The sequence below is a fragment of the Rhineura floridana genome, chromosome 1 (genome assembly GCF_030035675.1).
Source record: "Rhineura floridana isolate rRhiFlo1 chromosome 1, rRhiFlo1.hap2, whole genome shotgun sequence".
NCBI classification, from domain to species: Eukaryota; Metazoa; Chordata; class Lepidosauria; order Squamata; family Rhineuridae; genus Rhineura; species Rhineura floridana.
In genome coordinates this window covers 149,934,138-149,961,892 of record NC_084480.1, presented here as the reverse complement: position 1 = coordinate 149,961,892, position 27,755 = coordinate 149,934,138, and the positions used below count along the sequence as shown (strand labels likewise).

Genomic DNA, 27,755 nt, shown 5'->3' with positions numbered 1-27,755 from the left:
AACTATCAGGAAAAGGGAGCTGCCAGCAAGGCAGAGCCAGCCTTCTGAGATCAGGCAAAAAGAGACCAGGAGAGATCTCTCCTCAGGAGGGGAGACCCCAGCTGCTGGGAGAGCAGCCTCCTGGGAAAAGACATCAGGATAGGAGCATCACGCAAGGCAAAATGCATGAGGTTGGTGATCTCCCTCTCTTGACTCTAATTCTACTTTTAATCAACTCCTTCTGAGGTGCAGCATGGGGAGGTGGAGACTGTGCAGCTGGGGCACAAGAGGGACTGCTGGAAAAGACAGGGGATACATGTAGGTAAGTGCAGGGGGTAGAGTCAGTTATTTTCCACTTGAGTAACAAATTCTGCAGCCTTTCCAAATCTATAAGTGAACAGGATTGCCAGATTGTTGCTCTGTTCTTACTGGCTACAGCTTCTCCATAGGAGGTTAATTTTCTCTTCTCTCTTATCCCCATGTGCTTCACGGGCTAAGTTTTGGCATGTCAGGCTGTTTTTCTAAAGGCACAGCAGGGCCAATGAAAAAAGGCATCATTCTGTAAGTGGATCTCTGATGGGGACAGCAGGGCAACCCCATACTTTAATCCCAGGGTGAGAATATGGGCGCTTCCACGAGGCAGTTTATTGTGGACTCAGTGCTGATGCTCATGCGTGCAAGTTTTTTGCAGCATCTACACATTGTCCACATCGTCAAATTGCTATCCCATATGCCCCCCCCCAGCAGTTTGATGTGGACAATGTGTAGATGCTGCAAAAAACTTGCACGCATGAGCATCAGCACTGAGTTCACAATAAACTGCCTCATGGAAGCGCCCATATTCCCACCCTGGGATTAAAGAATGGGGTTGCCCTGCTGTCCCCATCAGAGATCCACTTACGCTGGATAATGGAACGGACCAAAGAATTTCAGAAGGAAATCACCCTGTGCGTTATAGATTACAGCAGAGCCTTTGATTGTACAGATCATGAAAAGCTATGGAATGCTTTAAATGAAATGGGGGTGCCACAGCATCTGATTGTCCTGATGCACAACCCATACTCTGCACAAGAGGCTATTGTAAGGACAGAATATGGAGAAACCGACTGGTTCCCAATAGAAAAGGGTGTGAGACAGGGGTGTATTTTATCACCCTATTTATTTAATCTATATGCATAACATATCATACGAAAAGCGGGATTGGACCCAGATGAAGGAGGTGTGAAAATTGGAGGGAGAAATATCAATAATTTCATATATGCAGATGATACCATACTCTTAGCAGAAACCAGTAATGATTTGAAACGAATGCTGATGAAAGTTAAAGAAGAAAGCTCAAAAGCAGGACTACAGCTGGACATCAAAAAGACTAAAGTAATGACAATAGAAGATTTATGTAACTTTAAAGTTGACAATGAGGCCACTGAACTTGTCAAGAACTATCAATACCTTGGCACAGTCATTAACCCAAATGGAGACAAGAGTCAGGAAATCAGAAGGCGGCTAGGACTGGGGAGGGCAGCTGTGAGAGAACTAGAAAAGGACCTCAAATGCAAAGATGTATCGCTGAACACTAAGGACCATTCAGACCATGGTATTCCCAATCTCTATGTATGGATGTGAAAGTTGGACAGTGAAAAAAGCAGATAAGAGAAAAATCACCGCATTTGAAATGTGGTGTTGGAGGAGAGCTTTGCGGATACCATGGGCTGCGAAGAAGACAAATAATTGGATGTTAGAACAAATTAAACCAGAACTATCACTAGAAGCTAAAATGATGAAACTGAGGTTATCATACTTTGGACGCATAACGAGAAGACATGATTCACTAGAAAAGACCATAATGCTGGGAAAAACAGGAGTAAAAAAAGAGGAAGGCCAAACAAGAGATGGATCGATTCCATCAAGGAAGCCACAGACCTGAACTTACAAGATCTGAGCAGGGTGGTTCATGACAGATGCTCTTGGAGGTTGCTGATTCATAGGGCCGCCATAAGTCATAATCTACTTGAAGGCACATAACAACAATATGCCCTCCCTATTTAATCTAGATTTGCCATTTCCATGGTTGGATTTTCAGGAGAAACAATAAATCCAGATTAAATGAGACATTATGGAGCATTTTGATAAAGACAATGCGGTGTGGATGCAGCACAAAACTTGCATGTGTATTTTGAGCAAACTGCCTTGTGTGAGTGTGCTGCCTGCCCCCTTTTCGAGACTGATTTCCTTCATCCTGTTTCCACTGAGATGCTGAAGTAGCAGACTGTCAGCAGCCAGGCCACTCTCCCCAGGGCACAGCTTCTTGCCCTCCCTTCTGTGAAGTGATTATACAAAGCACACAAGTACAGAATGCCTCTCTGTTTCAGTCCCCCCAACCCCCAGTGGCACATAGTTTGCCCAGTTTGGGGTTTACTCTGACCCCTAAATCTTCTAAGATTTTAAATTACTAGAGTTACTGGATTCATTTTAAAAACATTTTTTTGCAGCGCATGTCTTGCTGCAGTGAGAGTGTCATCTGAGGTACACATTTTCAATGGGAAAACTAGAGCAGATTGTAGAAGTGGCTTTGATTTATTATTGGAGCCAGGCTACACATTAGACTCAACCTGTGAACCCTAAAACCCCAGCAGCATTTCCTGGTATCAATTAAGCTCATTTATTAGGAAGAACCATGTCATAAATCAGGGAACCAGACAGTTGACAGAAGGGGAGAAGTTGCTATTAAATACAGAGGGAGTGGGCAAGGATATGATCTCAAAACTATATAGATTCCTGGTAGGGAAAGATATGGGGCCCAATTTCACTTTAAAATCGATGTGGGAATCAGATTTGAACTGTCAGATTGAAGAAGAGGAATGGAAATGTATGTGGGCAAAGTTCCCATATAGATCTGTATCAACCTCCCACAGAGAAATCACCTTGAAAGTTATAAAGTGGTACTTAACTCCTTTATATATAGCACAAGTTTTTAAATCAAGTTCCCAAAAGTGTTGGCAAGGCTGCATTTGTGGTGGGAATGTTGTAAGATCAAAGGGTTTTGGAAGGAGGTGTGGGTGGAGATGCAGAAACTGACAAAACAACGATGTCATTTCACCCCAGATTTAGCCTTACCGAACATTTTCATGGGGAAAAAATTGGACTTGAAATATAAAAAAACTAATTTATTGGATTCTTGCTGGCAGCAGCCAGACTGGTGATTGCTAGATACTGGAAAACATTGGACAGTTTGACTGTACAAAAATGGCACCCAAAGCTCTTGGAAATCTTGGAAATAGTCTTTTTATAGAAACTGACACATAAAATAAAACTGGTGGAAGGGAAAAAGAAAAAGACTCTTGAAGCAGAATGGTGGCCTTTTGTGTTCGCATCTACATCAGATTCAGGAACTGGACTAGTACCTTCTCCATTTAGATTACTGTGGCTATCTTGATGCTTGAAGATCTCATCTGTAGTATCTGCAAAAAAAAGAGAAAGAAAGAGTTATATGTTGGGGGGATGGGGAAAGGGGGGATAAAGTTACTGGTTTGTAGCGTATTTCTTATATGTAAAATAGGAATAAATAAAATTAAAACAAAATACACAACCCAGCAGCAGGTCCTTCAAGGGAACAGCAGCTTTGGGAGGAGATTCCTCTGCCCACTTCTTTATTGCTGTAGTTCTCCTCACCTTCTTGAGCCCCATTACTCCTCAGGGAACGGTCTCTTTTTGCTTCTTTTTGAGGACCAAAGAATATTTATTGTTCACAGGTCTACCCTGTTAATGTATCCAGGCCAGGGGGAGGGGTCTAATTTTAGTACCAAAAGGGTTGGGTGTCTGAGCAGAGCTGAATCCTCCCTCCCCATCTCCCTGCACTCCATTGTTGCAGACACTTCTTTGCCAGCTTGTCTCATTTATGGGATGTGAGCCCAGCTGGCAGACAAAGTGCTTGACGTCCGCACCACAGGCAAGGTAAGACAGAATTAGGAGGGGGGGTTGGATTTTCTATGCACACCCACCATCTCATGTTAAAATAAGGCACACACCATGGCTATCAGAGGCTACTTGCCATAATGGCTATGCTCTCCCTCCACAGGCAGAGGCAGTATGTTGGAAAGCACAGGACGGAAGAGCACTCTTGCACTCAGGTCCTGCTTGCAGGCTTCCCATAGGCAAGTAGTTGGCCACTGTGTGAAGAGGATGCTGGATTAGATGGGCCATTGGCGTGATCCAGCAAGCGATTGTTATGCTCTTCTTTTTTATGTTCACTCTTCACATGAAGAGGACAGCCACGTGAATGAACAACATAGATGTCTCCATCACATTTTCTTTGACCCTTTAGAGAAGCCTTTGCCAACATGGTGCCCTCCAAATATTCTGGACCAAAACTCCCATCAGCTCCAGCCATCTTAGGAGGACACCAAGTTGGCAAATGCTACTTTAGAGCATGTTGATGGGACTATATTATTACAAGTAGAGTGTAATAGAAATTCTTCTAAACATTTACTGATCTAGCATCTTTATCATTCTGTAATTTTGGTTAGCTCTTATTCCGCCCCTCCCCCCCAAAGTAAGGATGCTGGGTTTACCTGATTTAGGAGCAGTCACCTTTTAAAATCACTTATATTTTTACTTAGGTTGAATTTTCCTTTCTAGCGTTTTAATGGTTTTGTGAGGGAAACTAACATGTCTTGCATGGAGGTTTTGGTCCTGGGGATTAGACCTGTGCATTTGAAGAGGCACTGGACAGGAGTCTGTGAGGAAAAGCAGAGGGAGGATAAATAAATAAGTCTCCAATTTTGCACTTTTATAAGTCTCATGGTAGTGCGACATACATGCTTATATTTCTCCCTTTTAATAGCACCTACCTAATTCAGGCTGGATCATACTTTCTGAGTTTTACCTCTGTAAGTTACCCAACTAATAAATATATTAGTTATATTTCAGACTTTTATATTCTGCTTTTCAGAAATAAGCAACCTCTCAAACCAGTTTATTGTAATATTAAAGGAAAACATCAGTTTAAAAAATTGCTGCTAGGCACAGGCTAAACTAAGAGGTTAGGCTACAGAATGATGAATAAATGACTGGTGTAAATCAGTGTGAAGGAAGTGACAAAGCTGGGACAGTTTCTGTGTCTGCCCTTATACTTTATTAGGTAACCATAAGCACTTTCACAGGTAATCTGAAGTGGCACTCATTTTATTGTGGCACTTCAAGGCAATACTTTGGGATCAGCATTTCAAATTTATTTATTTATTTATTTATTATTTCATTTATATCCCGCCCTTCCTCCCAGTAGGAGCCCAGGGCGGCAAACAAAAGCACTAAAAACACTTTAAAATGTCACAAAAACATACTTTAAAATATATTAAAACAAAACATCTTTAAAAACTTTTTTAAAAGGTTTAAAAACATCTTTAAAAAAGATTTTAAAACATGTTTTTTTAAAAAAGAAGGTTTAAAAAGATATTAAAAAGCAATTCCAACACAGACGCAGACTGGGAAAAGGTCTCAACTTAAAAGGTTTGTCGAAAGAAGAAGGTCTTCAGTAGGCACCGAGAAGATAACAGAGATGGCGCCTGTCTAATATTTAAAGGGAGAGAATTCCACAGGGTAGGTACCACCACACTAAAGGTCCATTTCCTATGTTTTGCAGAATGGACCTCCTGATAAGACAGTATCTGCAGGAGGGTCTCACCTGCAGAGCACAGTGATCAACTGGGTATATAAGGGATAAGAAGGTCTTTCAGGTATCATGGTCCCAACCTGTATAGGGCTTTATACACCAAAACTAGAACCTTGAACTTATCCCTGTAGCAAATGGGCAGCCAGTGCAATTCTTTCAGCAGCGGGGTGACATGTTGGCGATACCCTGCCCCAATGAGCAGTCTCGCTGCCACATTTTGCACCAGCTGCAGCTTCCAGACCAACCTCAAGGGCAGCCCCACACAGAGTACATTACAGTAATCCAGCCTGGAGATGACCAGTGCATGGACAACAGTTGTCAGGCTATCCTGGTCCAGAAATGGCTGCAGCTGTCTTATCAGCCGAAGCTGGTAAAAGGCACTCCTAGCCACTGAGGTCACCTGGGCCTCTAGCGACAAAGATGGATCCAGGAGCACTCCTAGACTATGGACCTGCTCTTTCAGAGGGAGTACGACCCCATCCAAAACAGGCAACTGACCAATTATCTGAACTCGGGAACCACCAACCCACAGCTTCTCCATCTTGCTAGGATTCAGACTCAGTTTATTGGCCCTCATCCAACCCACCACCGAGTCCAGGCAGTAGTCCAAGGCTTGCACGACCTCTCCCAATTCAGATGTTACAGAGAAATAGAGCTGGGTATCGCCAGCTTACAACTAACACCTTGCCCCAAATCTCCTGATGTCCATATAGATGTTAAAGAGCATAGGGGACAAGATGGTACCCTGCAGCACCCCACAGCACAACTGCCAGGGAGCCGAAAGCCTATCACCCAATACTATTCTCTGAAAACGACCTTGGAGATAGGATCAGAACCACTGTAAAACAGTGCCTCCAATGCCCATCTTACCAAGTCGGCCCAGAAGGATACCATAGTCAACGGTATCAAAAGCTGCTGAGAGATCAAGTAAGAGTAACAGGGTCACACTCCCCCTGTCCTTCACTCGATAAAGGTCATCCATCAGGGTGACCAAGGCTGATTCAGTCCCATAACCAGGCCTGAACCCAGACTGGAATGGGTAAAGATAATCTGTTTCATCCAAGAGTACTTGTAATTGCTGCACCACAACCCTCTCAATCATCTTCCCTAAGAAGGGGGTATTTGTGACCAGTCGGTAATTGTTGCAAACCAGTGGATCCAGGATGGACTTTTTCAGGAGCGGTCAGATCACCATCTCTTTCAGGGTGGTTGGAGCTACTCCCTCCCACAACGATGCATTGACCACACCCTGGATCCACTCAGTCAAACCCCCTTGGCAAGCTTTAATAAGCCAAGAAGGGCAAGAGTCAAGAGGACATGTTGCTGGCTGTATCATCGCAAGCACCTTGTCTACGTCATCAGGACGCATCAACTGAAACCGTTCCCAAGAAGTTGCAGCAGACGTTGCACTGGACACCTCACAGGGGACTACAGTAGATGTGGATGGGTCATCAAGATTGCTACCGAGGCGAGCAATTTTACCCTCAAAGTGCCTTGCAAACAATGCACAGTGGACCTCTGAAGGGTCTAAAACTCCTTTTCTTGGAGTTGATGTCAACAGACCCCTGACAATATGGAAAAGCTCCACTGAACAGCTACTTGAGGATGCGATGGAGGCAGAGAGTGGGACTTCTTCACCGCCCTCACCGCCACACACAGTAGGCAAAGTTATGATGTTTTACTCATGCCCGATCAGCCTCACAACACATCTTTTGCCACTTGCGCTCTAGCTGTCTTCCAGCCTGTTTCATTGCCCTTAGCTCACTGGTGTACCAAGGTGCAAGCTGGGCTCCACAATGCCAGAGAGGGTGCTTGGAAGCAACCATGTCAAGAGCCCAACGCACCTCGCTGTTCCACAGCGTGACAAGGGCTTCAACAGGGTCACCTGCTCTATCTACTGGGAACTCCCCCAGGGCATTCAGGAATCCTATGGATTCCATTAGGCTCCGGGGGCGAACCATCTTAATCTGTCCACCACCTCTGCAGGGGAGGATTGGAGCCATAAGTCTAAACTTCACCAGGAAGTGATCTGACCATGACAATGGGGTGACATCCACCCCTGCATCTCCAGACCACCCCTTCCTCTATCTGGAGCCAAAATCGAGGGTGTGCCCTGCCCTATGCATCGGGCCAGTGACAATTTGAGACAGCCCCATGGTCATCATGGAGGCCATGAAGTCCCAAGTTGGAACACTAGAGGCAGCCTCAGCATGTAAATTGAAATCACCCAGCACTATCGTTCTGGGCTCCTCCAATACCACAGCCAAGATGGCCTCTGCCAGCCCAGTCAGAGAAGCTGCCGGGTAGCAGGGTGGACGGTATACCAGCAGCAACCCTAGTTTACTGCCCTCACAGCCAGCTCCAAGACAAAGTGGTTTCCTGGTGACAGAGATGGAAGTTCTGTAGACCACAGCAACTCCTCCTGCTTGTCACTGCAGCCTGTGCTGATGTTGCACCAAGTATCCAGGTGGGCAAAGCTGGGTCAGATCAACTCCTGGCTCACCCACCCAGGTCTCAGTAATGCATACCAAATCGGCACCTTCATCCACGATCAAATCATGGATGAGTGTGGTCTTATTGTGTACCGATCTGGCATGAAACAACACACACAGGCCAGTGGGCACAGCAGGTGAGCAATGAGGAACCCATCCATGAAAGGAGTGGGAGTAAGGAACAAGCGTAGATAGCCTTGCTCTTGTCTTATATGGTAGTTCACCATCTCCCCACGGCTATACTTCTTTTTACCTGTGATCACTGAAATTGGGGTGGCATCCAGGGCTATGGAGTCGGAGTCGTGGAGTCGGAGTCGGAAGCAATTTTGGGTGAAGTTGGAGTCGGAGTCGGTAGAAATGTACCGACTCCAGCTTCAAAATAAATTTTGATTGACAATTAAAAAAAAAAAATTCACAATGTCAAAGAAGCTTCCCATGAAGTCAGCTGTAGTTGAGCATTTCACCATAACTCAAGATGGAAAACATTTTGTGTGTCAGTGTATGACACAGGACCCAGATGAAGACAAATGGTGTGATGCCAAGATCAGCGCATATTCAGGCAGCGATGAAAATGCTCCTATGAGAGCTTCCAATTTAAAAATACATTTACAGCCCTTTCCAGGGCTGTGGAGTTGGAAGCAATTTTGGGTGGAGTCTCAGTCGGAGTTGGACAGTAGAAAAAAAGTTGGAGTCGGAGTCGAAGGTTTGGTGTACCGACTCCACAGCCCTGGTGGCATCACCCATGTTCCTCCTTACTAAGACTCCTCCTAGACACCTGATATAGACCCAACAGGAGCCCACCAACAAAACCTACTTGAACCAGTTATCCCAGTATGCCTCTGAGAGAATTGGGAACAGTCAGACCCACTCAATATCTTTCACATGGGGCACATCTACTCTCCTCCATCTCACACCCAGGGAGGGCCAGCCTTCTGCCAGTTACAGACTCTCACTCTGAAGGCATCTGGAATAGTTACAGCCATATACACAAATGTGTCAGGTAAAGAGAGTAATATATTGCAGAGCTTGATTTTTCACTTTGTTGTGAATGGGTGCTATCTCTTTTCTTATGGTAGCCTTTTAAAAGAAAAATTTCCTTACCAAAATATTGGCCAATATGGACATTTCCTATTTAGTCTGCTGTTGGGTCAATTGGTTGATTACACATCAGTGTATATGATGTTTTACATGGTGCTTTACATGATGCTCAAACTAACTATGACTTTTATGACATAGTTTTCTAATTTGTAGCTCCCACTGGCCCTCATGCCAACTATTTGTGAAATTAAAACACAGCTATGACACACCAAACTATGGGATAAAAGTCACATCTGATTTGGTTCTAACACCTTGATGTCCAATATAGTCGCCACCTGTGGCAAAATGGCTATTGATCTGTGGCAAATTAGTGCTTTATTTCTACTACCCATTTTTAAAAATAAATATTTAAATAAAATTCTTTTATACATGTACCAGTTCAGAAAAGTATCCACCCTCCGGTCTTTCATCTTGGCATTTACAATTCTCAACTCTCTCAAGAGCTTGTGAGGCTTCTTTCTATGGAGAGGCACCTTTTCAAGAAGGATGGGATTTTACTTCAAAGCACACAACATTTGAAAGATGACTCAATTGTTACAATGTGGACTTGTATTTTAAATCAAAATGAGTTTGTGGCTCTAAATACAGTTATTCCAAAACTATTTTCATTTTCATTTTTTGGTGCAACATGGCTCCATGAATCAACTTTTTCTGTGATAAAAATGGTAAAATCAAAATGTACATCACAGGTATTGGATGAAAATTTGGAGGCGGAGTTGAGATGTAGTTTAACTGATTTTATGCCTGATTTCCCTGCACTGCTTCACGAAAAGATGTGTCAGATCTCTCACTAATCCTATCAATAAATTCAAAACATTGTGTATTCTACCCTCAAAAGCACAGTTAAAAAAACATTTTTGTCATGCGGTGAAAATGTTAGCACATTTGCCACAATTTTAGCAAGTATGAAAAAACAGTTGGACACCTCTGCTTAACATAAGTAAGCAGAGGAATATAAGCAAAAAAGACAGGTCCGCATCCCCAAGTAACCTACAATCTGCATTTCAGCAGTGGATGAGACAAACGAGAGACGGGGGAATGAGAGAGGCAGTTCACAAAGGGATGCATATGAGCAAATTTGAGCAGTTACTTTTACTTTTGTTTTAGTTGGAGATTAGGACTAAGGGCCTGAGCCAAAGACTTCGTGGAAAAGGTAGGTTTTGTATGACCAAATATGAGGCACAAAATATACTTCTATGTGCATTGAAGAACATAAGAGCCTGCTGGTTCAGGCTAAAGGCCCATCTAGTCCAGAATCTTGATCTCACAGATCAGATGCCTATGAGAAGCCGGCGAGCAGAACATAAGTGCAATCACACTTTCCTTATTTGTGATTCCCAACAACTGATATATACAGACATGCTGCTCCCAGTACTGGAGACATCTGTTAGTGCAAATGACACATCACACTGAAACCAAACATTACTATATTCCTGAGCCTAACTTGCAAACAAGCTCTGAGAAGTGATTAATTGCGCAATGAATGTGACAGGAGAAACGGAAAGGAATGTGCTTCAGTGTCATGACCTTGCAGAACCAAAATCCATTCTCAACCTATCAGGGAGCAACAGGCTAGACTACACAATACTATGCACACTTACCTGGGAATAAGTCCCAGTGAGCACCAACAGAAGTAATGTGCATAGGAGAAGGCTGACAATCATGCTGACTACTCAATCAGACCGAAGCAGTCACTTTGGTTCAAGAAGTATATCCCTAGAACTCTTCTCTCTTACATTATAGTTTTCTATATGGAGGGATTTTTTTGCGGGGAGGGGATATGGAAGATCATGTGGAAAAGTGTAACTAGAGCTAAAATGAAACCCTAAAATTGTTTGTTTATTTATTTATTTATTTATTTATTAAATTTATATACCGCCCGACTAGCAATAGCTCTCTGGGCGGTGAACATAAAATAGCATAAAAATACAATGAATAACAAAATAATACTAAATAATACAATCAAAAATTGTTGTCCTTGATGCTCAATATTCACTGGATATCTTGGCACATACTGACTATTTGATATCTGCATTTTACATCTGATGATATTTGAAATTATGTAACAAATATTGAAAGAAAATATCAATGTCATACCAAGAACTGGAATAAATATTTTATATTTGACACATAAAGGTGTTGACAGCTGACATTTGATTAATTTTTTTCATATGTAACAGTACTTGGCAGTTAGCAAGTAGCAGCATTTAATATTTTGTACAGTGCTTAGGTTTTAAGTACGGTAAGAAGAATAAATCTTATTATTTGACTGAATTCGATGGTTGACATGGAATAGTACTAACATCTGACATTAAGGTGTAGCCGTATGAATATAAAGTGCATATAATGAAATGGAGTCTAGTTCATGAAAGCTTATGTCATATTGAATGTTAGTCTTCAAAGTGCTACAAGACTGTTCTCAGTATCTGGCAGTATTTTATAGCTTTTGAAATGTCATATTTGATTTCTGCCACCATCAAAACAATCAAGAGATACTAAGAAGTCTATGACTGCAATACTATGCAGACTTTCTTAGAAGCCAATCCCATTGAACTCAGCGTGATTTATGTTATCTCTGATTCAGCATACTGTACATAGAACCGGCTGCATGGCAGTCCAGTTTCAAACGTTGAAGTAAACTTTCACACTCAAAATGTGAGTTTACATTTCAAATTCAGAATTTCATTTTGAAAAGTTGAACAGTGAAATTAGAGGTGATGAATTTTTGGTTTGTGTGACTGTTCCTTTCAGCTCTAATTGTAACCATGAAGTTTGAAAATCAGACTGAAGGCAAGCGGGTGGAACAGCTCAAGATGGAGGCAAAGCAACAGAAAATGAAGGCAGCAGAGATAGAAGAGGAGAAAAGGGATGAGAGTGAAGGTCTTATTGAGTTCTTCAGTTCCTTCCAGGAGCTTTTCCAGTTCTTTTGTAACAACACAACCATCCATGGGGCCATCCGGCTGGTTTGCTCTAAGAAGAACAAGATGAAGACTGCCTTCTGGTCGGTACTCTTCTTTCTTACCTTTGGCCTCATGTACTGGCAGTTTGGAATTATCTACAGAGAATACTTCAGCTATCCTGTCAGCTTGAACTTGAACTTCAACTCTGATAGGCTTACATTCCCTGCTGTCACACTGTGCACCCTCAATCCCTACAGGTAAGCCTGACGATGTACAATATTGGAGGGCTGGGCTGCCTTCAGCCTTGCATGGTCTATCTCCTCTGCCCTAGAACCTGAGTGGTCTATCAGTGTTTTAGGGTAGAGACACACTCACTGTTCTGCTGGTTCCAGAGCATCTCTACCTCTCTCTTCTGAAAACGGGCACACGACGTTAGTCAAACCCCACGCCTTTTTTCTGTAAAACCTGGTGGAAGCAGCTCTAGTGCTTTTTTATTTTTTTAATTCAGCTTCAAAGAGATTTCATAACTGATCAGCAAATAATCCATTCTCCCTCCAGGTATGGCTAATGGAAAAGCTTTGATCTGGTGACTAGTGTGTTTACAGCATTAGATTTATAAAGGAAGAGTTAATAATCAGTATTCATTGATAGTTAAGGGACAACTAATCTGTGTAATGTAATCCTCCTGAGCATGTACTCTTGCTTTGAAATATGTTCCATACTGGAGTAGATCAAGGGGGCAGTCTACGTGCTCCAGCCTTCCTTGCAAAAATCCTAGCAATAGGTGAACCACCATTAATTAGCCATTGGTCCACTGGTGGACCATAATGTATCTTCTGTCCACCTTTGGTGTATTGCATCCCTGTAGGTAAGTGTAAAGACACTGACCCTACAAGCCCATTCTTCCATCTTTTAGGTACAGTGCTCTTCAGAAGGAGCTGGAAGACCTGGATCGCATCACCCGCCGGACACTGATGGAGCTGTACAAATATAACATGTCCATGGAGCAGAGCAACTGGAAGGCCCGATCCTTGCGGAAGCGCAGCTATAGGAGCTTGGCCCATCATGTACAGCGCCACCCACTGCGTAGATACAAACGTGAGGCCAGCATGGAGGACAACAATCCCCAAGTAGACAAGAAAGACTGGCAAATTGGTTTCATTCTGGTAAAGATGACTTCACATTCTTCTGTTTATTTATTACATTTATATACCGCCCCATAGCTGAAGCTCTCTGGGCGGTTTACAGCAATTAAAAACAATAAAAACAAATATACAAATTTTAAAACACAAAAAACAATTTAAAAACACATGCTAAAATGCCTGGGAGAAGAGGAAAGTCTTGACCTGGCGCCGAAAAGATAACAGTGTTGGTGCCAGGCGCACCTCGTCACAAACATCATTCCATAATTTGGGGGCCACCACTGAGAAGGCCCTCTCCCTTGTTGCCAGACTCCCAGCTTCCCTCCGAGGAGGCACCCGGAGAAGGGCCTTGGATGTTGAGCGTAGTGTACAGGTGGGTTTGTATCAGGAGAGGCGTTCCATCAGGTATTGTGGTCCTAAGCCATGTAAGGCTTTATAGGTTAAAACCAGCACCTTGAATTGAGCTCAGAAACATAAAGGCAGCCAATGCAAGCAGGCCAGAATCAGTTTTATATGTTAGAACCATCTGGTCCCTGTTACCAATCTGGCCGCTGCATTTTGCACAAGCTGCAGCTTCCGAAACGTCTTCAAAGGCAGCCCCACATAGAGTGCATTGCAGTAATCTAACTTGGAGGTTACCAGAGCATGGACAATTGAAGCCAGGTTATCCCTGTCCAGATAGGGGCATAGCTGGTCCACCAACCGAAGTTGGTAGAAGCCACTCCGTGCCACCGAGGCTACCTGAGCCTCAAGTGACAGAGATGGTTCTAGGAGAACCCCAAGCTACGAACCTGCTCCTTCAGGGGGAGTGCAACCCCATCCAGGACAGGTTAGACATCCACCATCCGGTCAGAAGAACCACCCACTAGCAGCATCTCAGTCTTGTCTGGATTGAGCCTCAGTTTATTAGCCCTCATCCAGTCCATTGTCACAGCCAGGCACTGGTTCAGCACATTGACAGCCTCACTGAAGAAGATGAAAAGGAGAAATAGAGCTGTGTGTCATCAGCATACTGATGGCAATGCACTCCAAAGCTCCGGATGACCGCACCCAACGGTTTCATGTAGATGTTGAACAGCATGGGGGACAGAACTGACCCCTGTGGAACCCCATACTGGAGAGTCCAGGGTGCCGAGCAATGTTTCCCAAACACCACCTTCTGGAGCTGACCCACCAAGTAGGAGCGGAACCACCGCCATGCAGTACCTCCCACTCCCAATTCAGCCAGTCTTCCCAGAAGGATACCACGGTCGATGGTATCGAAAGCCGCTGAGAGATCAAGGAAAATCAACAGAGTCACATTCTCCCTGTCTCTCTCCCGACAGAGGTCATCATACAGGGCGACCAAGGCTGTTTCCGTGCCAGAACCAGGCCTCAAACCAGACTGAAATGGATCCAGATAATCGGTCTCATCCAAGAGTGTCTGGAGCTGGCCTGCCACCACTCGTTCAAGGACCTTGCCCAGGAATGAAACATTTGCCACAAGCGCCAGAGCTTGGAAAAGTTACTTTTTTGAACTACAGCTCCCATCAGCCTAATCCAGTGGCCATGTTGCCTAGGGCTGATGGGAGTTGTAGTTCAAAAAAGTAACTTTTCCAAGCTCTGCACAAGCCTATAGTTATTAAGATTTTCTGGGTCCAGGGAGGGTCTCTTCAGGAGTGGTCTCACTACCGCCTCTTTCAGGCAGCCAGGGACCACACAGAGAGGCATTAATCACTTCCCTGGCCCAGCCGGCTGTTCCATCCCTGCTAGCTTTTATTAGCCAAGAAGGGCAAGGATCCAGCACAGAAGTGGTTGCACGAACCTGTCCAAGCACCTTGTCAACATCCTCAAGCTGCACCAACTGAAACTCATCCAAGAAATTGGGACAAGGCTGTGCTCTGGATACCTTGCTTGATTCATCTGCTATAACACTGGAGTCTAAGTCCTGGTGGATGCTAAAGATTTTATCCTGGAAGTGCCTAGCAAATTCATTACAGCAGGCCTCAGATGGTTCTGCCATGTCCTTGGGGCCAGAGTGTAATAGCCCCCGGACAATTCTGAAGAGCTCTGCTGGGTGGCAGATTGATGATTTGATAGTGGCAGCAAAATAGTTTTTTTGCTGCCCTCACTGCCCCTAAATACAGCTTACCATAGGCACTTACCAGTGTGTAATTGCATCCACCAGGAGTTCGTCTCCATCTGCACTCTAGCGTCCTCTCTGCTTCTCCCCTCCACCTGCCCTGCATCTTTTCCTCCCATGATTTTCCCCTTAATATTGCTTTGAAGTTCAGTATCTGCGCTGCCCTAGGAAAATTTGAAAGTTGGGAAGGATGCCCATGCCTCTCTCCACCCCCTACCTCAATATGGCAAAATTCATTATAGGACTGTTTTTCTTTAGACCACTTTGCGGATGATTTTGGAACCTCATTCACACAAATCTGGTGATGACAAATCACCAAATCCTGCTTGCATGGTGATGGGATTAAAAGTGCCGACTCTTGTAGATGTCACAGTGTGTTTCTACCTATGGAAGTATTTTGTTGATGAAGTTTGCAAAGGTTTTTATTAGTTTTGTTTGCATCCCACCGTTTGGCCTATACCAGCCTTTCTGAATCTGGAGCCTTCCAGATGTTTTGGACTACAACACCCATCATCCCCAGCTAGCACAGCCATGCCGTGACTGGGCCTGATGGGAGTTATAATCCGAAACATTTGGAGGGCACAGGTTCAGGAAGGCTGGCTTATCTTAAAAGGAGTTTTAAAAAAGGCTGTGTTTTTAGGGACCTGGACTTTTCCTCTTAGAAGTGATGCCGCTATTAAAATATGTGAATGAATACATATTCACATATTTATTAAGCATAGCTTTGAATATTGAATTTTCATTCCAGTTAGGACTGACTCATGTGGAATCTGGAACAGGACACTTCAGCTTATTTTTATAACTTTGCAATAAGAGTTGAGATCACAGCAGTTTTGCCTGTCAGGAATGTGCCCTGGAACTCTAATCATGCTTCTTGCTTATCTGGATGGAGGGATGTGTGTAGAAACTAGCCTACTGTACAAAGGCAAAATTTGCATTTGTTGCTCTGCCCACTTTTGCCTCTGCCTGGACTCACTGAGCACGGGTATGTGGCCCTTGGAAGTTTGCCTAGAAGGGAATGTGACTCTTGGGCTGAAAAAGGTTCCTGTGATTTTGGTCCACATGTTATAAGAAAGAGAGAAAAACAACTCTTTTCATTAATGAAGGTCATGTTTACACTTTACCAGCCAAGTCTCTTCAGCTTTCTGAAGTTCTGTCCTCACTACAAATTTGTATCAGTTTTATACCTGCATAATTGTCATAGCTTCCCCAAAGAATTATGGGAATGGCAGTTTGAGGGTACTGACACTTCCCTGTTATGTCCAATACTAGTATTCTCTCACAGAATTACACCACCCAGGGTGCCTTGGGAGTGGGGAGATAGATATTAAACCAATGTATCTGTAGTATAGCTATCCTGAAAAACCGAGTGCCATAATCTTGCTTGTGACAGCCAAGATTTGAGCCTCTCTTAGTGTCCCAAAATTTCATCCTCATCAAGCATTTGGAATGCCCTTTTTCTCCATGTCCATTTGATATTTCTGTCCCACTGTTTCACCTATAAACACACAGGAATGCCTTCCCTTCCCATGATGCCTTCCCTTTTGCCCTGGGAGTGGCCTAATAATGGGGTTGTTAATTTCCTTTCGCAGTGTAATGAAAACAAGACAGACTGTTTCCACCAAATGTACTCCTCAGGTGTGGACGCCGTACGGGAGTGGTATAGTTTCCACTACATCAACATCCTGGCGAGGATGCCCGATACCAAGGCCCTGGATGAGTCCAACTTCACAAGCTTCATTTATGTTTGCCGTTTCAATGAGGCAACATGTAACAAAGCGTGAGTCCCAAAGTAACTGCTGATCAATAAACCAGCCTTCCTCAACCTGGTGCCCACATTAGCTGGGGCTGATGGGAGCTGTACTCCATCTAGAGGGCACCAGGCTGAGAAAGTCTGTCACAGATGAACACAGGCACTGTTATTTTTTATTCTAGCCTAGTTCTCACATCGTTCTATTTTATTTATTTATAGCATCCATATGCCACCTTCCCATCATTGACCAAAGTGGCTCACAATATCATTTTTTTTAAAAGAAACAAAAATAGCCAATAAAATAGTGGATCACCATGTTAAAGGAGGCAGTTCACAGCATGATCTGTGCTCCCCCCTTCCTTTTGTCAATGGACTTGTCCAAGAGAAGGGGAAGGATCATGTTGGACCTTTAGTGTGGAAAACAGGGTGGTTGTTGTTTTCATTTATCCTCCCCCACAGTTCTTTCTTGCATCCCCCAGATAATTTGGATTTTCCCCAGCCAGATTCTGAAACCAGAAGTTCATCTAAGAGAAAAATATGTCTGAGGGGCATTTGCTGGGAAGAATTGGTGGGCACAGAAATGACTGAGCTCTGTGCTTTAAGTGCCTCCCCCCATCCCAATGTTCCAGTGCCTTTATTTGGAAACATGCATTTGCTGAGATATCTTTTAGTTCCACCCTAAGAAGACATTCGAATGAAAATTGCATGCTGAATCTTGTCTGGCAGCTTAGCAATCCCAGTTGTTATGGTCTTAAGAAGTAAAGCCAATGCAGCCATATCCATGTATATCCCCCTCCCCCTAAGAAGGAGGTTGAAGTAGCCCAAGCTTTATGCAGAGACACTTCTTACATGGAAAGAATCATCTCTGCGTGATTCCCTTGAGGTGACTTTCCAGGTGCTGCTGAGGGAGACCTGCACAACCTGTGATCCACCAAGCCCGCCAGCCACACGTATTCCAACCTGCTGCCCGGTGCTTGGCAACCAGCCTTTTCTCTCCTATTTTTGCAGGGCCAGGCAAACAGCTATAACAAGGAAGTTTATCAAGTCCCCAGTGGGCTGCATTTGGCTTGGTGATAAGGGAATACATGAATCAAGCCTTCCGTGACCACAGTTAAACCAGAGTTAGTTACACAGCTTAGATCCCTTGTCAAGAACAGAAAAACCATTTTTCCAGTGCAGCTGAGCTTGGGTTGTTTTGGTTCCAGCTGGCATGCAAAAACCATCATTAATTTCAGCAATTGTTTGCAGGACTTTGTCAACTCACCTTATTCTGACCTTCCTTTCACAACTTGTGTACCTCCCTTCCCCTCCCCTCAATCCATCTGCTGCTGACACCAGGCTTCACCATGAATGCTTTGAATCACTGCAGTGCTGTTCATCCTTGTTTAAATTTGCATTACATTTAAGCCTTGCTAAATTGCCTCTCATGCTGCAGAAACTTTATTTATAGTGTAGACACAGCTTGCGGTGGGTCGTCTCCACTCCTTTCATACATCCTTTGTGCATCTTAAAAAGTATTTGATCTTCCCCATGAAGATTGCTAAGTGCATCCAAGTTTCCCAGAGAAATTGTCCTGTTACAGGGTCATCACAGGCAGACTTTACTTACCTTTACCAAAGCCAAGTAAAGAGTTATGGAGTACTAAGCAAACACTTGAGTTCACTAAAGTGCTTCACACTGAATCTGTGGGTGGAGGAAGAGAAAGAGGTATTGCTGGGCTTGACTGAAAGGCTCATGTCAGCAGTTTGTAACAGTTTTTTAAGATGGAATGGAGTGAGTGGTATGCACAATTAGCCCTTGCTGACGCAAAAAGAACCCAGGATGCAACCAGGCATGTAGGGGGGAAGAGGCAAGTATGCTTTAACCTAATTTAATATTCCACTGACAGGTGGTATCAAATGTACCCCAAGAGCATGACATGAGAGGGGGAGTAGATCAGTGACTGGCAGGGGAGGCAGGGCAAGGTAATGAGCCCTCCTGAGCCCTGGGGCCCTCAGTGGTTGCCCAGTCATGCTGACCCCTGATGCTGGTGTAATTCCTTGCAGGTTCTTACGGGCCAAAAATGAAATGAATTTGCAAAGATTCCATGAATAACTTGTGGACTTTTTTCCCCAAAAAACATAACATTAAACATAACACAGTTTTATTTGGTTCTCAGCTTCCAAATACTAACAGAAGAGCCTTAAATCTGGCCTAGTAGGTTAAAGTTAAAGTACACATCTTATTAAGAAATATAAAATAAAATGAAACAATACCGTTATAAATTCATAATAAGGTTCAACAATAATACAGAAACATAATAATCCCAATAACAGCAAAAGTAACTGACCAGCAGGATTAAATTTTGGGCTCAAACCAAATCCCCCAAACAACAGCCCACAGTCAAGATGCTCTCTGGCATCTCCAGGTAGTAGCACTTTTCATAGCTGCTGTAGTCAGTCAGGGCCCCACTGTCCCAAGCCAGGTGGGAAAAGGCCAGCAAGCCAGGAGAGGGTCTTGCAAAACTCACTGTCGGAGTTTCTGGCACAATCAAGATGGTCTTTCTTGTGTATTTATCCCGTGTATTTTATGTATTTTACATTGAGCCCAATGACGTATGGGCATCTATGACTGGCAAAGGAAAATTCTCAATAAAGGCATGTTTGTTTTATTAGCAAATGGTGGCATGGTTAATGCCTACTGCCAGTTATTTGATTTGTATGGCTTTCTTGGAGTATATTTGACCCCAACATTGGGTTTTTTTTCTATTGACAGAGGGTTAAATTTGCACAACACTTTTTCCATTATATCTTAAGGCACACTTGGGCCTTTCACCATGACTAGCAACTTCTTTTTTCCTTCTTCCTCAACTGCTTTTTTAAACCGAGGGGGGAGGGAGAAGGGTGAACACTCAGCCTGCATCTATAGCTTGATCCCTACTTTGTTATTTTGTTTTGTTGGCCCCAGTAAAGGTATTTATACTACTGTTGATGTTTGTTTTTTCCTAATGGACCGACAGAGCAAACAATTTGTTGTTACTGTTGTTCAGCTGAATTGTCATAATTCGGTTAACCTGGATGCTTCGTCTCTTTTTCTCAGGAACTACACACATTTTCATCATCCTATTTATGGAAACTGCTACACATTCAATGACAACAGCAGCACTCTCTGGATGTCCTCCCTGCCTGGAATCAATAATGGTGAGCAGGTGCATAGAAGGTGGTAATGGATGTCAGAAGAGGGTCCTCGCTTCCCTTTCTAATCTGGCCCATGGCAGCTGATGGGTGCTACGGCGTTCTCTTCGAGGGAAGGCACCACTTTCAACTCTTTAGTGCAGGCTACAGCACTTCACCCAAACCAAGTGGGCTTGCCTCTGCCTACTCTAGTTCATGCAGATGGTGTGGTAATAATGTTTGTGGACTGCATCACTTCAAAGTACAGCGTGGGGCAATACATGGGCAAATGCTTTCCCATGGGGGAGAATCATTGTGCACACAAGAGAGTCAGTCTGGTGTAGTGCATACAGTGTCAGACTAGGATCTGGGAGACCAGGGTTTAGTTCCTCAGTTAGCCATGAAGCTCACTGGGTGACCTTGGGCCAGCCACTGTCTTTCAGCTTAACTTACCCCACAGGGTTGTTATGGGGATAAAATGAAGTGGGGAGAACCGTGTACATTGCCTAAATAAATCGTAAGTATGTCAGAGGTAGGGTTAAGTTACAACTCTTCCGCTGGACATTTAATTATGTATGCAGGGATCTTTTTGTATATAGGAACATTTGGCCATGAGATTGTTCCACCTGCAGTCTGAAGTGGCCCAGTCCAGGAACACCTCATCTGCTGTTGGTGTGAAATTGGCTTCCGTGACCTGAAAGCACAGACAAAAGGCAACCTTCTTGACTTGATTTTGCTCCAACCCATTCTCTCTCCCACGGCATATACCACACATGGTCTAACATTATTAGCAAGTTCCACCTGTGAAGTTTTCTCTAAGGTCCCCAGTTTCAGTTCTGTGTCATACAACACATGGATAGGTACTGCGCTCATTGGAGTCCAGCCTCACCAGTGCACGTGAAAGGCCTAACATTCTCTTTACCTGAGACTCAATCCTGGACACCCTTTGAAATCCTCATGCTTATCAGGCTATCTTTCTAACCATCCACTAACCCTGATTTTTCTTCCTAGCTTAACTCACTCCCACAGCTAACTTTTGCCTTTCTTTTGCCCTCTTTTTGTCTCTGTGACTGGCCTTGGTCTTCCTTGCTCTCTGTCTCCACAGGCCTCTCTCTAGTCATCCGCACAGAGCAAAATGACTTTATCCCGCTTCTGTCCACTGTGACGGGATCCCGAGTGATGGTCCATGGTCAGAATGAGCCAGCCTTCATGGACGAGGGGGGCTTTAACGTGCGTCCTGGTGTTGAAACATCCATCAGTATGAGAAAGGTGAGAGCAAAAGCAGGATGAGACCTCGCTTCAGCATGCAGACAGAGTAGTTTCCTGTGTGAGGAAAGGAGAAAGCAAATGGCTGCAAAAAGACCTGCTGGGTTTAGTTTTATTCCATCCAGAGTCTGTTATCTGGAGTCATAGATCACAAAAAGAAAATATGAAATAACTTTGGTTAGTTTTCCATAAAACTAGCGTGTGTCAACTAACAGTCAACAAGCCAACATCCTGTATTGTCATTATGACAGCTAATCACTTTCTTATCTAGATTTGTTGTGTACAATAAAATTAACAGAAAGAATAATCCATGCAAGAACGAAGGGCCACTCTACATATTGCAGTTGAAGCAAGCGCCCATTGAATATGTGGCGTATAGCTGCTTCTACTCTGTAATGGGTTTTCTTCACTGCCTATAAACCAGGGAAACATGCCTCAGAGCCACGATTGGACCCAGATCCTGACTGAACATTTCCACAAGGTGCAGATGGTGAACATTAGGACCAGGGAGGCCTGGGTTTGAATTCTTGCTCAGCCAATAAGCTAACTGGATGACCTTGGGCCAGTAATTCTCTCTCGGACTAATCTACGTCACAGGATTATTATCATAAAACTGGGAGAAGAAAAAGGGCTAAGTAAAAGCAAAGTACGTAATGTGGTCATCTTGCGTGTTCTGTGGTGGAAGTGGATATACACTAAGGCTGTAATCCTGCACTCTATGTCTGTGGAGAGCAGGGTGTGGTGGAACAGCTTTGTACAGAGCACCAGTGTAACTCTCCCTCCCTGTTGCCTCCACACCCAGGGTGTCACTGCTATGGCAGGCACGCTGCACTGCAGTAGGCTGTTCTCTCAAGGCAAGGCCCTCTTGAGCCTCACCTTGGAACATCTAGAAGCTCACTTCTCCCCCAGGCTCCAGTCATCAGGCTACACTTAGCAGGACCAGGAATTGCGCATGCTTTGGGGGTAGAAGCTTTAAGGCAAGAACGGGGACCCTGAGGCCCTTCAGATGTTCTTGGACTACAACTCCCATCAGCCCTAATCAGTGCCCATGTTTGGGGGCTGATGGAGCTGGATCCCAGGAACATCTGGGGGGCCCATAGGTTACCCATCCTTGCTTTAAGGTGAGGCACCAGAAGCAATGTGTAGCTTATTGTGCCCTAGCAGGAATGCACTCAGTGCAGAAAGGCATGGAATAGGAATGTCCTACTGGAGCCCTATGAGGAGCAGGCAGAAGGAATTGCTCTGTTGACCAGCCAACACAGCTGCCTCCTGCCAATGGTAGGGGCTGATGTTGCACAGCCTGATTCCCTTCTGTGTCTGAGGGCACAAAGTCAAAACAACAAGGTAAAAAAAAAGTTGTGGCAGACCTTATCGCCTAGGTCCTCAGACCAACACAACTCCCAGTTCAAGCTCTGGAGTCAAACAGTACATTCACCAATGGGTGTGGGGGAAGAGAAACCAATTTGGCTTGAGAGCCAGGTGCAAATCAGAGGGGAGGGAAAAAACCGCACCCATTTGACATGTTGCAAATTAACTATCAGGAAACAACACACCGTCTTGGGGGCACCTACAGTGACTGCACAGAAAATGGGAGTGACGTGCCAGTGAAGAACCTCTACCAATCTCGTTATACTGAGCAGGTATCTTAATTCAACTCACCCGTAATGGGTACCAGCCCAACCCTATCCCTATGCTGGAGTTATTCCCATGACAGGCCTATCACCATGGGTTTCCCGGGGTATTATTACGAATGCTGCCATGTGATCAGAGCTCTTGCATTTCTCCTAGGTCTGCATCCGTTCCTGTTTTCAGAGCAGCATGGTAGAACGGTGTGGCTGTGGCCATTACTTCTACCCCTTGCCCCCTGGAGCAGCTTACTGTGACTACAATAAGCATGTAGCCTGGGGTACGTGTGGATAAAAGGCAGAGAGGAGTCCACCAGTGCCCTTTACCTCCGTTTCACACTCTTGTAAAACCTGTCCCTAACTCTCCCCAATGCTGTACTCGCATAGGTACAAGGTGCTGGGGCTCCTTGCACAGGTCTTGTACTATTAACTTATTGTATGTTTCTCTGTCTCCTGCCTAGGTTATTGCTATTACAAACTCCAGGCTGAATTCAAAGCAGGCATCCTGGGCTGTTTCACCAAATGTCGGAAACCTTGCAAGTAAGTAGGCTTCAAAACTTGTGGAATTGCATTCCTGGGCCTGGTCAAATTCCACAGAGCTTGCTTGGCAATAGAAAATATTTAGTAAAATGGAGCACAACAGGGTGGGTTTTTTTGTACCCAACACATCATTCCATGCTGGTTTCCCAAACTCAGGCCTCTCAACCCCAAGCATTTGACAGAAACCCAGTAATGCAGGGTTCTTCCGTTACCTCTCTTTGTAGCCTATCACTGTATGCATTTCTCTAGCTGATGATTCCAGTCATAATGCAGCAAACATATTTTGTGAATGGCAGCTTGGAAGGTGGTGGTGCCAGTTGGCCTAGCTCAGTGTACAACATCCCAGCCATGGAGGCCGAGCACGATTTAGTAGGGCATCAACAGAAAAACAGATGTGCATTCTTATAATCCTTTACAGCCAAGAATGCTGCCTGTAAAGGAGGTCCCCATGGCGATATGCCTCTAAATTTCTCATATGCCTTTCTCTTTAGGGTGACAGAATACCAGTTGTCAGCTGGATACTCACACTGGCCTTCTGCTGTTTCTGAGGTAAGGAGTTGCTTTTCAGGTTATGTGTATACACACATGCGCACTTAGGAGCTACCATGGGGCAATTACATGTTTCACACAAATGCACATCACAGAGCCCCAGTGCCTGTCTTTAAAATGAAAAGCCACTTCGGGAGGGGTAGGGTGTAAAGCAGAGAAGTAGGGGGGCGCAGCATTTAAACCTTGCGTGCAGCTGGGACTGCAAATGCTTGTTTGCATCAAAATCTCTTTTTAAATGTACCAGAGGAAAAGCCACTTAGGGCAGGCAGTTTGGAACAGAGAAACAGTGACTAGGGGAAAAGACAGTGTCTGGAGGAAGCACCCCTTCCCTCCCACTTCACTATAAATTCCCCCTTCCAAGGTGGCTTTTGTTTTTGTTTTGTTTCTTTAAACAAAATGGCACTGAAGCTCAGTTACATGCATTTGTGTATAACAGGTTTTCCAAATGTGTGTTGTCATTCCAGGCCTGGGTGTTTCACATGCTATCCCGGCAGAACAAGTACAACATCACATCCAAGAGGTAAGAGCTCCATCTACAGTCAAAATAAAAAGTCAGCATTTGAGACACAAAGATTGGTAAGAGACGGGGAGAAAGGATGCTGCAACGTAGCACCCTGTGATAAGCTACAGTGGTCTAGAAGGAGAATGTGGTGAATTCTAGGACTGAGAAAGAAATTGCCTGCGGATAGGGTTTAAACTAGATTTCTGGCATTCAAGATATGTTTTCTGGAACTACGGAGAGAATATTTGGTGCAAGAAGCAATGCAGTAATTCATTCCTCCATATAATATTACAAGTCCTCTTTAACAGCAACCACAAATTGCTGAGTGGCCTAGAGAGGTAGTTTATAGGTTTCAGAAGGTCAAGTAGGAAATGATGGTTTCTGAGCTGATGCTCACATATTTTTAAAACATATATGTTATGGTGCAGCTTAATGGGAGTTTATGAGATTAAACTTTGGAAAATTGCTGTAGACCTGAGGATGTTGGCTTGTGGGTTTGGAAGGAGTATAGTTTTGGGAGATGTAGGCTACAATCCTATACCCGCTTACCTGGGAATAAACCCCAGTGCACTCAGTAGGTGGAATATTTGTTTATAGGATTGTGCTATAGGATATTGAATGAATGAATGAATGAATGAATGAATTTATTCATACGGTCAGAGACCAATACAAAGGCATCAAAAGTACAGTATTAACATAACCAATACAAAAACATCAAAAATACAGTATTAATACTGCACAAGTTAAAACAAGACACATGTTCTAGGGAATGCTATAGGACATTGATGGAGGTAGAACTGTCCACAGGCCTGGATTTACTCAATCCCTCTTTTATTGCCAGGGACGGAATTGCCAAAGTAAACATATTTTTTGAGAAGTGGAATTATAAAAGCAATGGAGAGTCTCCTGCTTTCACAGTATGTATTCCATTCATTATCACATTTTGCCAGCTGCTGTCCCTACCACCCATCTGTGACACCAAAGAGTCACTATCCTTTAAATGTACAGGGCCTTTCCAGAAGGCCAGTTTCTAGAAATGCAAATGTGCTAACTGCAGCTCATTGCATGGGAATCCAGTCATCTTCTTTCATATAAGTGCTTCAGGTCCATTGTACTTTCCCAGGTCTCTCAAAATATTCTAATTTTTGTTGTCGAGAAAATTTGGTTCTTCTCCCCCCCCCAAAAAAAATAGCAGGGCCATTGCACTCTGGGGTGCTATGCGGAATGTGTTGGTTAGACTTGTCATGGGCATGTTAGAATAATGCCCATGGCATCACTGATGCTGAGTAACACAACTCCCCCCACCCCACCATGCCTGCTAACACCAGTCCCTGGAAAGAGCTCATACAGGAACTGAAACTAGCTAGTCTCAAGGCAAACAGCTTCTCGTCCTCCTCCCCACCCCCATCTGCCCAGCAAGAAAGAAGACTTGAGATTAGTCACTTTCAGCTTTGGTCAGAGTCTGTTCTTTAGTAGACTGAGCTGCTACACTGGAGCTAGAGCAAAAATGAACTCCCAAATCTGTGCACATTTTGATAGTTGATGTTCTCTGAATGCTAGGTTCAGCAAATATTTGACAGTCAATGCCAACATGTAACATCCAAAGATATTGCTGTCACTGTAGCAGTCAATAGTTTACAGTGTGATGGCTGATATTCAGTAGCAGTCAACATTTCATACTGACAATGCATTATAATTTAGTAAATTTTATATATTATCTTCATTCAACAAATTGAAACAGGCAATTGTCACAGTTTAATCGCAATTTGATTCTGAAATGCAAGTGTCAAATTTAGACATCAAAATACAAATGTTCTGGAGCACATATCCAGCCTTCAGGGGACAAGATAGCTACCCCTCATTACAATTAGACTGGATATTGTGTTTTCTACCAAGATGGCGGCAGAGGCTTCAGCCCCTTAGGGAAACCTCGGCCGCCATCTTGATTGACGGCAAACCTCAAAAAACAGCAGAGAAAAAGATAAGTGAAGCGGGGGGATGGCGGCCCCCCAATAGCTCTGGGCCCCTAGGCTTCAGCCTACTAAGCCTAATGGATAATCCAGCCCTGGGTCTAGGTGAGTCCCAAAGAAAAGGATGGCAGCTCTTTGAGTCCGTATCAGCAGCTCAGCTGTTCAGGGAGCAAGTTTTCTTTCCGGAGTATTGTTTTTTATTCTCTGATCTCCATTCTGCAGGTTGTGACATTACTTTCGCAGCTGGGGAACCAGTGGAGTCTTTGGTTTGGGTCATCTGTCCTCTCAGTGGTAGAGCTGGCCGAGTTGATTTTTGATTGTTTTGCCATCGCCTGCATCCTGGCTTTCCACGGGCTGTGCTTGCATAAATCCTCTGACCTCCGTACACTCAACAGCCATGACAACACTGCCTCCCACGCTGTATCTCCCGACACCCCACAACATGCCTCTGTTGAGGCTGGCATTGCCACGTTGCCATCCTACAACAGCTTGGAATCACTAGACCTGCACAGAGTTTCCTTCAGGAGAACAGAATGAGGGGCCCAGGCCAGGATGGCTTCTGTAGGACCTGAAGCAATGTGATGTAAATTACTGCAAATCGCTGTCCTTCTGATACCTCCACGAGGCAGATGGGACTGCAAGGTCTCCTAGGAAGTTGAGGGCAGTATGAAGTTATAAAGGGCCAAATAACTTGGAAGCTCCTCTCTTTGCATGCTTTGCACCTTTGCTGTATGCAACCAGTGTAATCTATCTATCTAAACAGAGGTCCTCAATGTGGCACTTGCCCATGCCTCCCAATTTTCTGAATTTTGTTTTTACCATGGGTGGCATTGCGCTAGGTAGAAAACAAAGTTGAGGCATCCAGCCACTCCTCCATTTCTCCAGAATGCCCCTGGACACCACATGGGAGTGTTTGGTTGGTTTTCTTTGGTGTGTGATTTGCATGCTTGGGGGGGCATTGAGGGCATTTTGCCTCCCCACTCCCCCTTTTGCTCGG

At 44.3% G+C, this 27,755-nt stretch overlaps 1 protein-coding gene across 1 annotated transcript; it reads left to right on the top strand.

Moving 5' to 3' along the window:
* The first annotated feature begins 45 nt into the window (after positions 1-45).
* SCNN1A (sodium channel epithelial 1 subunit alpha) lies at positions 46-27,552 on the top strand. The gene is made up of 13 exons (XM_061637391.1): positions 46-170; positions 11,989-12,394; positions 13,054-13,303; positions 16,994-17,181; positions 20,233-20,333; positions 21,412-21,575; positions 23,114-23,212; positions 23,361-23,478; positions 23,659-23,737; positions 24,229-24,286; positions 24,751-24,806; positions 25,630-25,705; positions 26,981-27,552. Exons 2-13 carry the CDS (start codon positions 12,003-12,005, stop codon positions 27,293-27,295), a joined length of 1,896 nt encoding a protein of 631 aa, XP_061493375.1. The 5' UTR covers positions 46-170; positions 11,989-12,002; the 3' UTR covers positions 27,296-27,552.
* The last annotated feature ends 203 nt before the right edge of the window (positions 27,553-27,755 follow it).